A 13352-nucleotide genomic window follows, 5' to 3' on the forward strand; every position below is an offset into this window, starting at 1 on the left:
AACGTGACATTTTAGAGTTAGCAAATTATTTTCTCTACCTATTCTGGTCTCTAACCATTTTCATGTTATTGTTTAGGTTTTGTAATTAAAATAACGAATCTCATATGTGTGATCAATTAATGTAAAACATATTTATTTGTATGTTCAAGGCAACACACTCGCACATTGGAATGGGTACCTTTTCATGTGATGAGCAAAAATTAACTACAGAATTGCAAGAATTTTTGATTTGTGTACACTTAATACTACTTTTGTCTGTTCATTTGACCTATTTCACACTTGTACAAGTGTGTGTTATACGCATGTGTTAATTAGATTTTTTGTTTGTTGCATATCCCAACTCTTCATGAGACACCCACGGAGAGTGGGGTCACGGCCAGGGTCAGCCATTATCAACGGTGACCCTGGAGCAATTAGGGTTAAGTTACTTGCTCAAGGGTTGTGACTTGAGGGAGTACAGCTACGACTGGAAGTGGCTTCTCGTAGCATGTTAGGAGAGCATTTTAGCTAACCTAAACTGTTTTCCTAACCTGCCACGTTAATTATCCTAACATGCTGCATAAATTGTCCTAACCTGCTACGAAAAAGTAACTTCTGGTCGTAGCTGTACTCCCTCAAGTCAGAACCTTGCTCAAGGGCACATCAAATGCTAACCTCTCCTGTTATTGGTAATGGTGAGGAGTAAGCATCTTGCGGGTATGGTCTTTTTGCCTCTAACTTTGTTACTCATCCTTATTCTCAATGAATTCAGGATAATCTGTAATCATGGTAGCAGCCACTTGAATGTAGAAGAATTTAGAAACATATTATATTCATATAAAAGTGACTCCAAAATGACAGTACATTATTTACCATTCATTTCTATTGGGTACAAAATAATTTGAAACACAACCAAAACAAACAGCAAATGCATCCAACAAGTTTTGTAGTCACAAGCTTTATTTAATCATTGTGTGGTAGAAATATATGACCAAATGCTAAACATTTGACTACTTTAATACACAGGCCTTCAAGTTCATTTGTCCTAATACTTTTGGTTCCCTATAATGGCGGGGACTATGTACAAAAAGTGCTGTGATTTCTAAAAGGTTTACCCCATATGAATGCTCTCAAATTTAAGTTGACAGTCTGCACTTTAACCTCATAGTAGGGTCCAATGCTAACTTTTTTTCTCACTGGCCCATTCAGGCCAGCTGGCCAAAAATGTTCTGGCCGGATCAGAAATTCTACATGGGGTAATTTGTAAATACATTAGGGTCATGCAGGGCCTAGGTTTACATGCTTTATACACTGCTCAAAAAAATAAAGGGAACACTTAAACAACACAATGTAACTCCAAGTCAATCACACTTAGAAAGCAACACTGATTGACAATACATTTCACTTGCTGTTGTGCAAATGGAATAGACAACAGGTGGAAATTATAGGCAAGTAACAAGACATCCCCAATAAAGGAGTGGTTCTGTAGGTGGGGACCACAGACCACTTCTCCGTTCCTATGCTTCCTGGCTGATGTTTTGGTCACTTTTGAATGCTGGTGGTGCTTTCACTCTAGTGGTAGCATGAGACGGAGTCTACAACCCACACAAGTGGCTCAGGTAGTGCAGCTCATCCAGGATGGCACATCAATGCGAGCTGTGGCAAGAAGGTTTTCTGTGTCTGTCAGCATAGTGTCCAGAGCATGGAGGCGCTACCAGGAGACAGGCCAGTACATCAGGAGACGTGGAGGAGGACGTAGGAGGGCAACAACCCAGCAGCAGGACCGCTACCTCCGCCTTTGTGCAAGGAGGAGCACTGCCAGAGCCCTGCAAAATGCCCTCCAGCAGGCCACAAATGTGCATGTGTCTGCTCAAATGGTCAGAAACAGAATCCGTGAGGGTGGTATGAGATGTCCACAGGTGGGGGTTGTGCTTACAGCCCAACACCGTGCAGGACGTTTGGCATTTGCCAGAGAACACCAAGATTGGCAAATTCGCCACTGGCGCCCTGTGGTCTTCACAGATGAAAGCAGGTTCACACTGAGCACGTGACAGAGTCTGGAGACGCCGTGGAGAACGTTCTGCTGCCTGCAACATCCTCCAGCATGACCGGTTTGGCGGTGGGTCAGTCATGGTGTGGGGTGGCATGTCTTTGGGGGGTGCACAGCCCTCCATGTGCTCGCCAGAGGTAGCCTGACTGCCATTAGGTACCGAGATGAGATCCTCAGACCCCTGGTGAGACCATATGCTGGTGTGGTTGGCCCTGGGTTCCTCCTAATGCCAGACAATGCTAGACCTCATGTGGCTGGAGTGTGTCAGCAGTTCCTGCAAGAGGAAGGCATTGATGCTATGGACTGGCCCGCCCGTTCCCCAGACCTGAATCCAATTGAGCACATCTGGGACATCATGTCTCGCTCCATCCACCACAGACTGTCCAGGAGTTGGCGGATGCTTTAGTCCAGGTCTGGGAGGAGATCCCTCAGGAGACCATCCGCCACCTCATCAGGAGCATGCCCAGGCTTTGAAGGGAGGTCATACAGGCACGTGGAGGCCACACACACTACTGAGCCTCATTTTGACTTGTTTTAAGGACATTACATCAAAGTTGGATCAGCCTGTAGTGTGGTTTTCCACTTTAATTTTGAGTGTGACTCCAAATCCAGACCTCCATGGGTTGTTAAATTTGATTTCCATTGATCATTTTTGTGTGATTTTGTTGTCAGCACATTCAACTATGTAAAGAAAAAAGTATTTAATAATAATATTTCATTCATTCAGATCTAGAATGTGTTATTTTAGTGTTCCCTTTATTTTTTTGAGCAGTGTGTATATATGCTGTTTGGTTATGGTATGTATTAAAATAATATATATTATTATATTATTTATATTATAATATAATTTAGCAATATAAGACCATTATTCTTTCAAATGTAATTATATTAATTGCATTCAATGAACTTTTGTTTCTGAGGTATGTCAAATTTTTTGAACATCCCAAAATAGGTTGTTGAAAAGTTTATTTCAGAAGAGATATAAATCTGGCTAGGGGCAACAGTATCAACAGTATGTTCAGAATTGAAGGTTTATTTTTGTAAGTCACTTTCCCTATTATAAATAAGCTCAGCAAGTGGATTGAGTGCTTCTTTTTGCTCTAGACAGCTCATGTGGGCTGTGTGAAAGCATCAATTCATGTTCTGCTCGAGTGCTAAAGATGTGAGTTGCGACGAGAGTGGTTGAATTAACGGTCAATCATACTGCTCAAGTACAAATAGCATGACTTTTCTGCGTGTAGTCTTCAATGGCAGACTGCAATAGAGCAGGTAAATGTCAAAATGGGCTGAGTGCTGGTCTGGTCGGGACAGTGACAGACGAGATCCACTAGCCCAACACATGGTTTTACTGGCCCCAGGTCAGCGGGGCATCATTAATGTCAGACCCTGCTCAGTCATTGTATCATTTCAAATCCAGTGCTGGAGTACAGAGCCAAAATAACAAAAATGTCATTGTCCAAATATTTTTGGACCTCACTTTATACCCAAAATTACTTTACTCATTTTCCTTTTCTGTATTTTGATATTTCATGCAGGTTCGTTGACTTCTAGTCAGGGAAAACATTTTGAGAAATATTTTTTTTAGTCAGCTGTTAAAGGGTTTCTATCAATAATTGACGTCATGTATGAAAATAAGTGATGTCAGAACAGGTTACACATCAGGGTTTCTGTTAGCTGGCAATTGCTGACTTTTGTAAAAAAAAAAAAAAAAAAAAAAAGGGAAAGGAAAGCCGCTAAATAAAACTGTTGCTGGCCAAAATGACCAGGAGAAAAGAAAATCCTGTTGCAAAATAATGTTTTTTTTAGTCTTTGATGTAAATACCAGTTGATGGAAATACATTTGACTGTCGTGCTTATCGGACTATAGTATAATTTGCATAATTTTTTTTTTGTGTGCAATTTCGTTAGTTATCCAACACAACTGTCGCACGCTCTCAGCATACAGATCCTGTTTTGAGCGGTATGTCTCCTGCTCAAACCTCAGCTGATTGCTGCTGGAGTAAAATGTGATTTTATAAGCCAATTTATTGTGCAACAATTCTAAATGCAATCGGCGTTAAAAACAGTTTTGGTGCACAATTAAAAAGAGCAATTTTATTTTTTTTTTCTCAACTGGTTATTGAAGCGAGCCTCCCATTCAAGTGCAGGCAACCGGCTATCAAGCACATCACTCACCACTTTACAATGTGAGCTGGAGGCAGTATGCAATTTGAAACCATACTTAATTGTTTGAAACCTGAATGTTTTATTTCATATTATGAGTCATGTCTTACCTTGCTTCAAAGTAGCCTATTCGCAGAATCCGATCATGGAAACAGAGGCATTTATTTTATGACTTCATAGTCGGTACGTGAGTTTCAAGTTTGGGGAAGCTTACAATTTATCCTGCCATTTCTACCGTTCTGCGTGCCAGTTATGATTTTTATATGCGCATTTTTGTGGAAAGTTTCATTTGAATAATAACTTTATCAAAATTATAATCAACTAATGTTAGATCACCAGTCTCTGCCATATGGACACATTGATATACTGGGATCCATTGGCGACTAAAGAAAAGAGCGCATGGAACGCATAGCCTATAGGCCAATGCAGCAGTAGGCCTATACAGTGCAAAGTATTCATACCCCTTGACTTATTCCATATGTTGTTACAGCCTGAATTCAAAATGTATTTTTCTCACCCATTTACACACTGTCGTTTCTCTTTGCTTATTTGAGCTGTTCTTGCCAAAATATGGTCTTTTACTAAATCAAATCTTGTCACATACACGTACTTAGATGTTATTGCGGGTGTAGCGAAATGCTTGTGTTTCTAGCTCTAACAGTGCAGTAATATCTAACAATTTCACAACAATACACACACCTAAAGGAATGGAATTAAGAATATATACATTTTGGGCGAGCAATGTCAGTGGCATAGACTTAGATACAGTATATACATATGAGATGAGTAATGCAAAATATGTAAACATTATTAAAGTGGCCAGTGATTCCAAGTCTGTATATAGGATAGCAGCCTCTAATGTGCTGGTTATGGCCTTTTAACGGTCTGATGGCCTTGAGATAGAAGCTGTTTTTCAGCCTCTCAGTCCCAGCTTTGATGAGAGCCCACAGTCCTTGGTGGCACTTTTATTCTAAAAGTGGGCAAAGAAGGTGATTAGCTTTTCCAGAAGCAAGATGTCGGTGTCTGCAACGTGGCTGGTTTTCCCTTTGTAGTCCGTGATTGTCTGTAGACCCTGCCACATACGTCTTGTGTCTGAGACGTTGAATTGCGACTCCATTTTGTCTCTATACGGACGTTTTGCCTGTTTGATTGCCTTTACGGAGGAAATAACGACACTTTGTATTCTGCCATATTCCCAGTCACCTTGCTTGGTTAAATGCAATGGTTCGATCTTTCAGTTTTGAGCGAGTGCTGCCATCTATCCAGGGTTTCTGGTTAGGGTAGGTTTCAAAAGTCACTTCCTGATTAACTTAGTCACCGTATCAGTATATATGTTATTGTTCTCGGTGGCTACCCAGAACATTTCCCAGTCTGCTTGATCAAAACAATTTTGAAAAGTGGATTCCGATTGGTCAGACCAGCATTGAATTGACCTAAGCACGGGTTCTTTTTGTTTGAGTTTCTGCCTAATAGGAAGGGAGGAACCAAATGGAGTTGTGATCAGATTTGCCGAAGGGAGGGCGGGGGAGGGCCTTGTAGGCATCCCAGAAGTTGGAGTAGCAGTGGTTGAATGTTTTAGCAGCGTGAGAACTACAGTCAGTGTTGATATAATTTTGGCATTATTTTCCTCGTTTGCTTTGTTAAAATCCCCAGCTACAATAAATGTGGCCTCAGGATATGTGGGTTCCAGTGTGCATAAAGTCTAGTGAAGTTCTTTGAGGGCCTTCGGAGTATCGGCTTGGGGGGGGATACACACGGCTGTGACTATAACCAAAGAGAATTATCTTGGGAGGTAATACAGTTGGGATTTGATTGAGGTATTCTAGGTCAGGTGAACAAAAGGACTTGAGTTCCTGTGTGTTATCTCAATTACACCATAAGTCGTTAATCATAAAACATACACCCCCCCCCCCCTCTTCCCGGAGGGAGATTTATTCCTGTTTTCGCCATGAACTGAGAACCCAACAGTGTATCCCAAGAGAACCATGTTTCTGTGAAACAGAGTATGTTACAATTAGAGGTTGGCCAATTAGAACGCCGATACCAATACCGATTATTGGAGGACCAAAAAAAAGCTGATACCGATTAATCGGCCAATTTTTATATATATATATATATATATATATATATATATATATATATATATAAATAAATAAACTATTATTCAATTTAATTTATTTATATATATATTTGTAATAATGACAATTACAACAATACTGAATAAACACTTATTTTTACTTAATACATCAATAAAATCAATTTAGTCTCAAAGAAATAATGAAAGATATTTAAATAACGCAAAAACAAAGTGTTGGAGAAGAAAGTAGAAGTGCAGTATGTGCCATGTAAAAAAGCTAACGTTTAAGTTCCTTGCGCAGAACATATGAAAGCTGGTGGTTCCGTTTAACATGATTCTTCAATATTCCCAGGTAAGACGTTTTAGGTCGTAGTTATTATAGGACTATTTCTCTCTATACCATTTGTATTTCATATACCTTTTGACTATTGGATGTTCTAGTAGGTACTTTAGTATTGCCAGCCTAATCTCGGGAGTTGATAGGCTTGAAGTCATAAACAGCGCAATGCTTGAAGCACAGCGAAGAGCTGCTGGCAAATGCAGGAAAGTGCTGTTTGAATGAATGCTTACGAGCCTGCTGCTGCCTACCACCGCTCAGTCAGACTGCTCTATCAAATATTATATTCTAATTAAGTCTATGATTTGATAACACACAGAAATACAAGCCTTAGGTCATTAATATGGTCAAATCCGGAAACTATCATTTCGAAAACAAAATGTTTATTCTTTCAGTGAAATACGGAACCGTTCTGTATTTTATCTAACGGGTGGCATCCCTAAGCCTAAATATTGCTGTTACATTGCACAACCTTCAATGTTATGTCATAATTATGTACAATTCTGGCAAATGAATTACGGTCATTGTTAGGAAGAAATGGTCTTCACACAGTTCGCAACGAGCCAGGCAGCCCAAACTGCTGCATATACCCTGACTCTGCTTGCACAGAGCGCAAGAGAAGTGACACAATTTCCCTAGTTATTAAAAGAAATTAATGTTAGCAGGCAATATTAACTAAATATGCAGGTTTAAAAATATATACTTGTGTATTGATTTTAAGAAAGGCATGGATGTTCATGGTTAGGTACACATTGGTGCAATGACAGTGCTTTTTTCGCGAATGCACTTGTTAAATCTTCACCCGTTTGGCAAAGTAGGCTGTGATTCGATGATAAATTAACAGGCACCGCATCGATTATATGCAACGCAGGACAAGCTAGATAAACTAGTAATATCACCCACAATGTGTAGTTAACTAGTGATTATGTTAAGATTGATTGTTTTTTATAATATAAGTTTAATGCTAGCTAGCAACTTAACTTGGCTCCTTGCTGCACAGGTAGTCAGCCTGCCACGCAGTCTCCTTGTGGAGTGCAATGTAATCGGGGTCCAAAAATGCCGATTACCGATTGTTATGAAAATGTGAAATCGGCCCTAATTAAATCGGCCATTCCGATTAATCGGCCGACCTCTAGTATACGTATCCCGAAACAAAGAAATTCTCATTCCAAATAAACTTTAATAGAAAGTTAGCAGAAAGCTATCATGGAAAGGAAAATACCTGTCTATTTGTGGATTAAGTCACCCTGATTAAATTCCTATGGCTGTTAACGGGATAATTGTCATCAACAACCGCTGAAATGCATAGCGCCACATTCAAATAATATTACAAAAAATATTTATATTCATGAAATCACAAGTGCAATATAGCAAAACACAGCTTAGCCTTTTGTTAATCCACCTGTCATGTCAGATTTTGAAAATATGGTTTACAGCGAAAGCAATCCAAGCATTTGTAAGTTTATCGATCGCTCAACAAAACATTATGTACATCTAGCATCAAGTAGCTTGGTAACGAAAATCAGAAAAGCAATCAAATTAATAATTTACCTTTGAATCTTCAGATGTTTTCACTCACGAGACTCCCAGTTACATAATAAATGTTCCTTTTGTTCCATAAAGATAATTTTTATATCCAAAATACCTCCGTTTGTTTGGCGCGTTATGTTCAGAAATCCACAGGAAAGAGCGGTCACGACAACGCAGAAAAATTCCAAATAGTATCCGTAATGTCCACAGAAACATGTCAAATGTTTTTTATAATCAATCCTCAGGTTGTTTTTAAAATATATAATCGTTAATATCAACCGCAACTGTCTTTTTCAGTCAGAGGGAAAGGCAATGGCTACCCAAAATCTGTTATGCATACAAAACGCTGCTGGCACCCGGCCATACAATGACGCGATGTTATCTTTCTCATTCATTTTTCAAAATAAAAGCCTGAAACTGTGTCTCAAGACTGACACCTTGACGAAGCGATAGGAAAAGGAATCTGGTTGATATCCCTTTAAATGGAGCAAAGAACATGGAATTTAAAAAATTGAAGCCACTTATTGGTTTGATTTCCCTCGGGGTTTCGCCTGCAATATCAGTTCTGTTATACTCACAGACAATATTTTGACAGTTTTGGAAACTTTAGAGTGTTTTCTATCCAATACTAATAATAATATGCATATATTAGCAACTGAGACTGAGGAGCAGGCCGTTTAGTTTGGGCAACTTATTCATCCAAGCTACTCAATACTGCCCCCCAGCCATAAGAAGTTAACTCTTTAGTCATATCCCAGTTTACCTATTTGCTTATGGTCCTGTCTACACCTAGCTACTGTTTTTTATTTTAATTATACGAGCCAAAAATATTCAATTTAATTTGGAACAGCAAGACAAAATTAAGACATGCCTATTTATATAATGAATATGAATTTGGAGGGCAGAAATGATTCAATTTTAAAGCATTAGACCTCTCACTAAAATGTGTCAGTCATACAAAAGTTATACTTAAATCCGAACTGGTTCTCTTCCAGATTAGTAAAATGTCTCACTCCATGTTCACGAATGGCCTTTTCACTTTTCAACTGTTCACTTTCGGTTATTTAAAAATTGAATCTCCAAAATATCGTTATTTGTGAAACAAACCATCGAACGTTGGCTGCAATTTCAGTTTAGTCCACCAGAAAAGACAGAACAAATATTACAACAAATATTGTGGTTAAACTGAAATATACAGTGGAGCAAAAAAGTATTTAGTCAGCCACCAATTGTGCAAGTTCTCCCACTTAAAAAGATGAGAGGCCTGTAATTGTCATCATAGGTACACTTCAACTATGACAGACAAAATGAGAAAAAAAATCCAGAAAATCACATTGTAGGATTTTTTATGAATTTATTTGCAAATTATGGTGGAAAATAAGTATGCACACACATTTAGAACACACTAGAAGCACAAGCATTTCGCTACACTCGCATTATCATCTGCTAACCATGTCTGTGACAAATAAAATTTGATTTGATTTGCGTTGAAGTTTCGAGTACTGGACCATGTTAGTGTCCGCCCTGAGATTTGAAGGTTGGGACTTCGATCCCTGGCCGAGTCTTACCAAAGACTGTAAATATGGCACCCAGTGCGAGCGTCTCTGTGCTTGCAACTTGGCATTAACAAGATAGTCTGTCGCAGGGCTTTAACTCCATTCTTTTGTCCTTTCCAGGGGGTGTACTTGTACATCAAGCTGACTCACGCTACAGAAACTGACAAACTCCTGACTGCAACTACTGCTCTGGTCTGCACCAGTTTTGGTCAGGCTCCTGCTCCTATGAGCTGCTGCGGCTCGCAAAAGCCACCACTCGTGCAAGGCTACTTACTTTGAGTACTGTAGCAGCTCAGCACTGTACTGTATTGTCAGTGTGTGTCTGATGGTCAGGGGTCGACTAGACTATTGGACAGGAAACTTTTAATTACAGAAAGGACCAGTGTTGTGTACAACTGTAGGTTATCACTACAGGCTACAAGTCACTACAAGTTATGTGTACGTTTTTGTGGCCACTGACTTGCAGGCAATATCTGCGCAGTACTTTTTGTTTTTCATTGTCATAAGGTTCACATGGTGGCGAGTCAGATATTAGATGGCATATGTAAGTACTGGTTAATGCTCGAGCTTAACATTATGCATTTGGCAAAATAGTGTGCCCAATAGATTGATTGTGTGGGAATTATGCCAATATTTAGACCTTTTTTTGTTATTCTACCATCTTAGAAATTATTGTAACTAATAACCTTAGCAAACATGAGTTTATTGTTGGAATGTCATTGAATGTGACTGTTGTTTTTCCTCATTGTGCTCTGGCTGAGAGAGGTTCTCAGAAGTGCAGGATAATTTTGCAGAAGAGGGATTTGACCAAGGAAGCTTAGCCAGATTGTTGGGAGCAATGATGTCATGTTTCTTGACAATTATTAATCGTCTTCTATTTAACTCAGCATTCTGTGATTGAGTTTCTCCTTACCAGCGCCCATTACCCGCAATTTCCTTGCAGACTAAGTGCAATGTAAGATCATTTACAGGCTCCATCTCTATGCCGCTCCCTGCATCAGTGTCTCTCTTACACACTTGCGCAGACAGACATGCATGGACGAGGTAATGAGTCACTTTTTTGGACGTGGTCTCTTGTCCTGTGCTCTTGTTCAGACACACCCCCTGAGACAGATGCTTCCCTGAGTTGAAGCACAGAGCACAACAGTTCCAGCTGTACCGCAGCCTCAGCAGTGAGAAATACCCCAGTATGGTTTCAATTATATTCACCAGTTTGATCATTTTTCTCAGAGCGACATTCGTGAAAGAAAAATGTGAACCATCTCTCCTTCCAACTCGGTTCCATTCATTGGGTCAGTTCTTTTGACCTCTGCTTTTCAGGTCCCTTTGCACCAGGGATGCTTGTTGATATCATGCAGTATATCATGGAGTTGTCGGTTGTCCAGTCTGTAAAGAACATTGTAGGGATAGTGTACGATATGGTGTGTTTGTGTGAGTAAACCGATTGTGCTACATGAGCGGCTTTCAGTCTGCTGGTATTCGCGTGATCCAACACACAGCTGTGTCACTGAATGGTGACTGTGATGGCTGGGATGTGTTGGCTCTGCCCTCCCCTGTAGACCATGAAATGACAGATGGACAGAGCCAGCCTGCTGGGTGTCATGTCCAGTGCAGGATGTCCTGCCCTGATGGCCGTTAGGCAGGTGTATGGAGGTCAAGGTCGCAGGGAGGGGAGAGGAAACGCGCTGATCAGTTCATGTAATTCCACCAAGGCTCAGGTCCTAAGCACTGTACTGTTCCGTCTCCAGGCAACATGCTCGAGGGGTGGAGCTTGGGGATTCTTTTTACTGGTGCCCTCGTGCCAATTACTAGACTATACCTGCCTGTATAATCATGAAATGGACCTGCCCATACCTTCCTCAGAATATGCAGAAGCATTTTTTAAATTTTATTTCCAGTGGTCATAAGATCATACAATAATGTATGATAGGAATCACTATTGTAATAACTATTTTTAATTGAGGCGATGGGTTTCTCCCAGCAACTGTATAGGGCAAAATGAGCATCAGCCATCCCTCCTGTCCTGACAAACTCTTGTGTTTCTCCTTGTCTCTAGGTGGAGTCCTTCATATTAGACCAGGAAGACCTGGACAACCCCATGCTAAAGACTGCGTCGGAGCTGCTCCTGTCCAGCGCTGCTGAAGGAGCTGACCTCAGAACAGTGGACCCAGAAACACAAGCCAGACTGGAGGCTCTGTTAGAAGCAGCCGGTACGTATAGTACAGGGCAATTGCTGGCTTTTGACCCCCCCGAACGGAAAAGCAGATTAGATAGAATTGTTGCCGGCCAAATTGACCGGGATAAAAAACGATCCCTTTGCAAAAGAATGCTTTTTATTCATTGATGGAAATATCAGTGGATGTAAATGCATTTGACCGCCATGCTTATCGGTCTATAGATTCATTTTCAAAATTTAGTGGAATTAAATTGGGCTGTGTGTATTCGGTAGAGGTCATGTATCTCAATCATCGCACAGCATACAGAGCCTAATTTGAGTGGAATATCACTTGTCAGATAGCGCTAGAGCTGCTACTGGAGTGAAAATAGCATTTATACATCCCAAGTCATTGCTCAACAGTTATTAAAGCAATCGCTATTTAAGCTGTTTCATATCAGCTGTCTTTTTCTGTCCAGAAACCAAAGGCCCAATCCTAGTCATATTAACAACCCATCCTAGTTGTTGCATCTTTAGATTCCCCCTCGTTTCTAACAGAGATTTTCGTCTGTCACATATGGAACTGCCCGTATCAGGTGTGCCGTTTAGAACCGTATTTCCCGCTAATTGCATGACGTTTTATTTGGCTGCTTCATTACAGGAGTTGCATGTTCTGTTAAGATGAATTACCATGATCTTAATATGATTTCTGTCATTCTGAGCACTGTGGTTGGAAGTCGTAATGGGTTACGCACCCAATGCATATGGGTCCGGTAAATTTCTCAAATGGCCAGTAAATTAAAATCCTTCCATTTTCCTAACGGAAACCCTGGCATAGTAGCACCACGATCTGACTCCTTCATCTAGTTTTATGAATGCCCCTGTTTTCAGACCTGCACACATTTCGCCCTCTGCCATGCCCACTATGCATTTGAAGACATGTTAAATTACAACACTGTTGCATGGTAAGGCTGCCCAGTCGTATTCTCGTTATTGAATAGGACTGCTGGTCTTTTTTGATTGTTTGAATGCCGAAACCCGCTTGAATCTCCGCCCAATAGAGTATAAATTTAAGCCTACAATTTTGCTGCAATTTAGTTAGTAGGCCTGTGTCTGGTGCTCGTTTCTGTTCCTGCCACTGTTGGGACATGACCCTGTAGGTGTGTGGAGTTGGCACGCTGCCAGGGAGAAATACCAACATCACTAACGCTAGTGCTCGACACCAAAACAAGATTCTCTGCTACAACATAAACCCCTGCGTTTTCTTTTTTACTATGCTTTGCATCCGGTTGTGTTGTGGGTTCTGTAGTTCACCTTGGGAAAAAAAAATCAAAATTATGATATTACAGTAAAGTTGGGGCGGCAGGTAGCCTAGTGGTTAGAGCGTTGGGCCAGTAACCGAAAAGTTGCTGGATCGAATCCCAGAGCTGACAAGGTAAAAATCTCTCGTTGTGCTCCTGAACAAGGCAGTTAACCCACTGTTCCTATGCCGTCATTGTGAATAA

At 40.5% G+C, this 13352-nt stretch overlaps 1 protein-coding gene across 6 annotated transcripts in view; it reads left to right on the forward strand.

The window, feature by feature from the left end:
* LOC139420850 (ankyrin repeat and KH domain-containing protein 1-like) overlaps positions 1 to 13352 on the forward strand; it is a 56774-nt gene that overhangs the window by 1214 nt on the left and 42208 nt on the right. For all 6 annotated transcript variants that reach the window (XM_071171204.1, XM_071171206.1, XM_071171205.1 and 3 more), the window contains exon 2: positions 11749 to 11902. In XM_071171204.1, the coding sequence (XP_071027305.1) occupies positions 11749 to 11902 (154 nt within the window). The remainder of the gene's footprint in view (positions 1 to 11748; positions 11903 to 13352) is intronic.

Source organism: Oncorhynchus clarkii, chromosome 12 (genome assembly GCF_045791955.1).
Source record: "Oncorhynchus clarkii lewisi isolate Uvic-CL-2024 chromosome 12, UVic_Ocla_1.0, whole genome shotgun sequence".
Classification (NCBI taxonomy): Eukaryota; Metazoa; Chordata; class Actinopteri; order Salmoniformes; family Salmonidae; genus Oncorhynchus; species Oncorhynchus clarkii.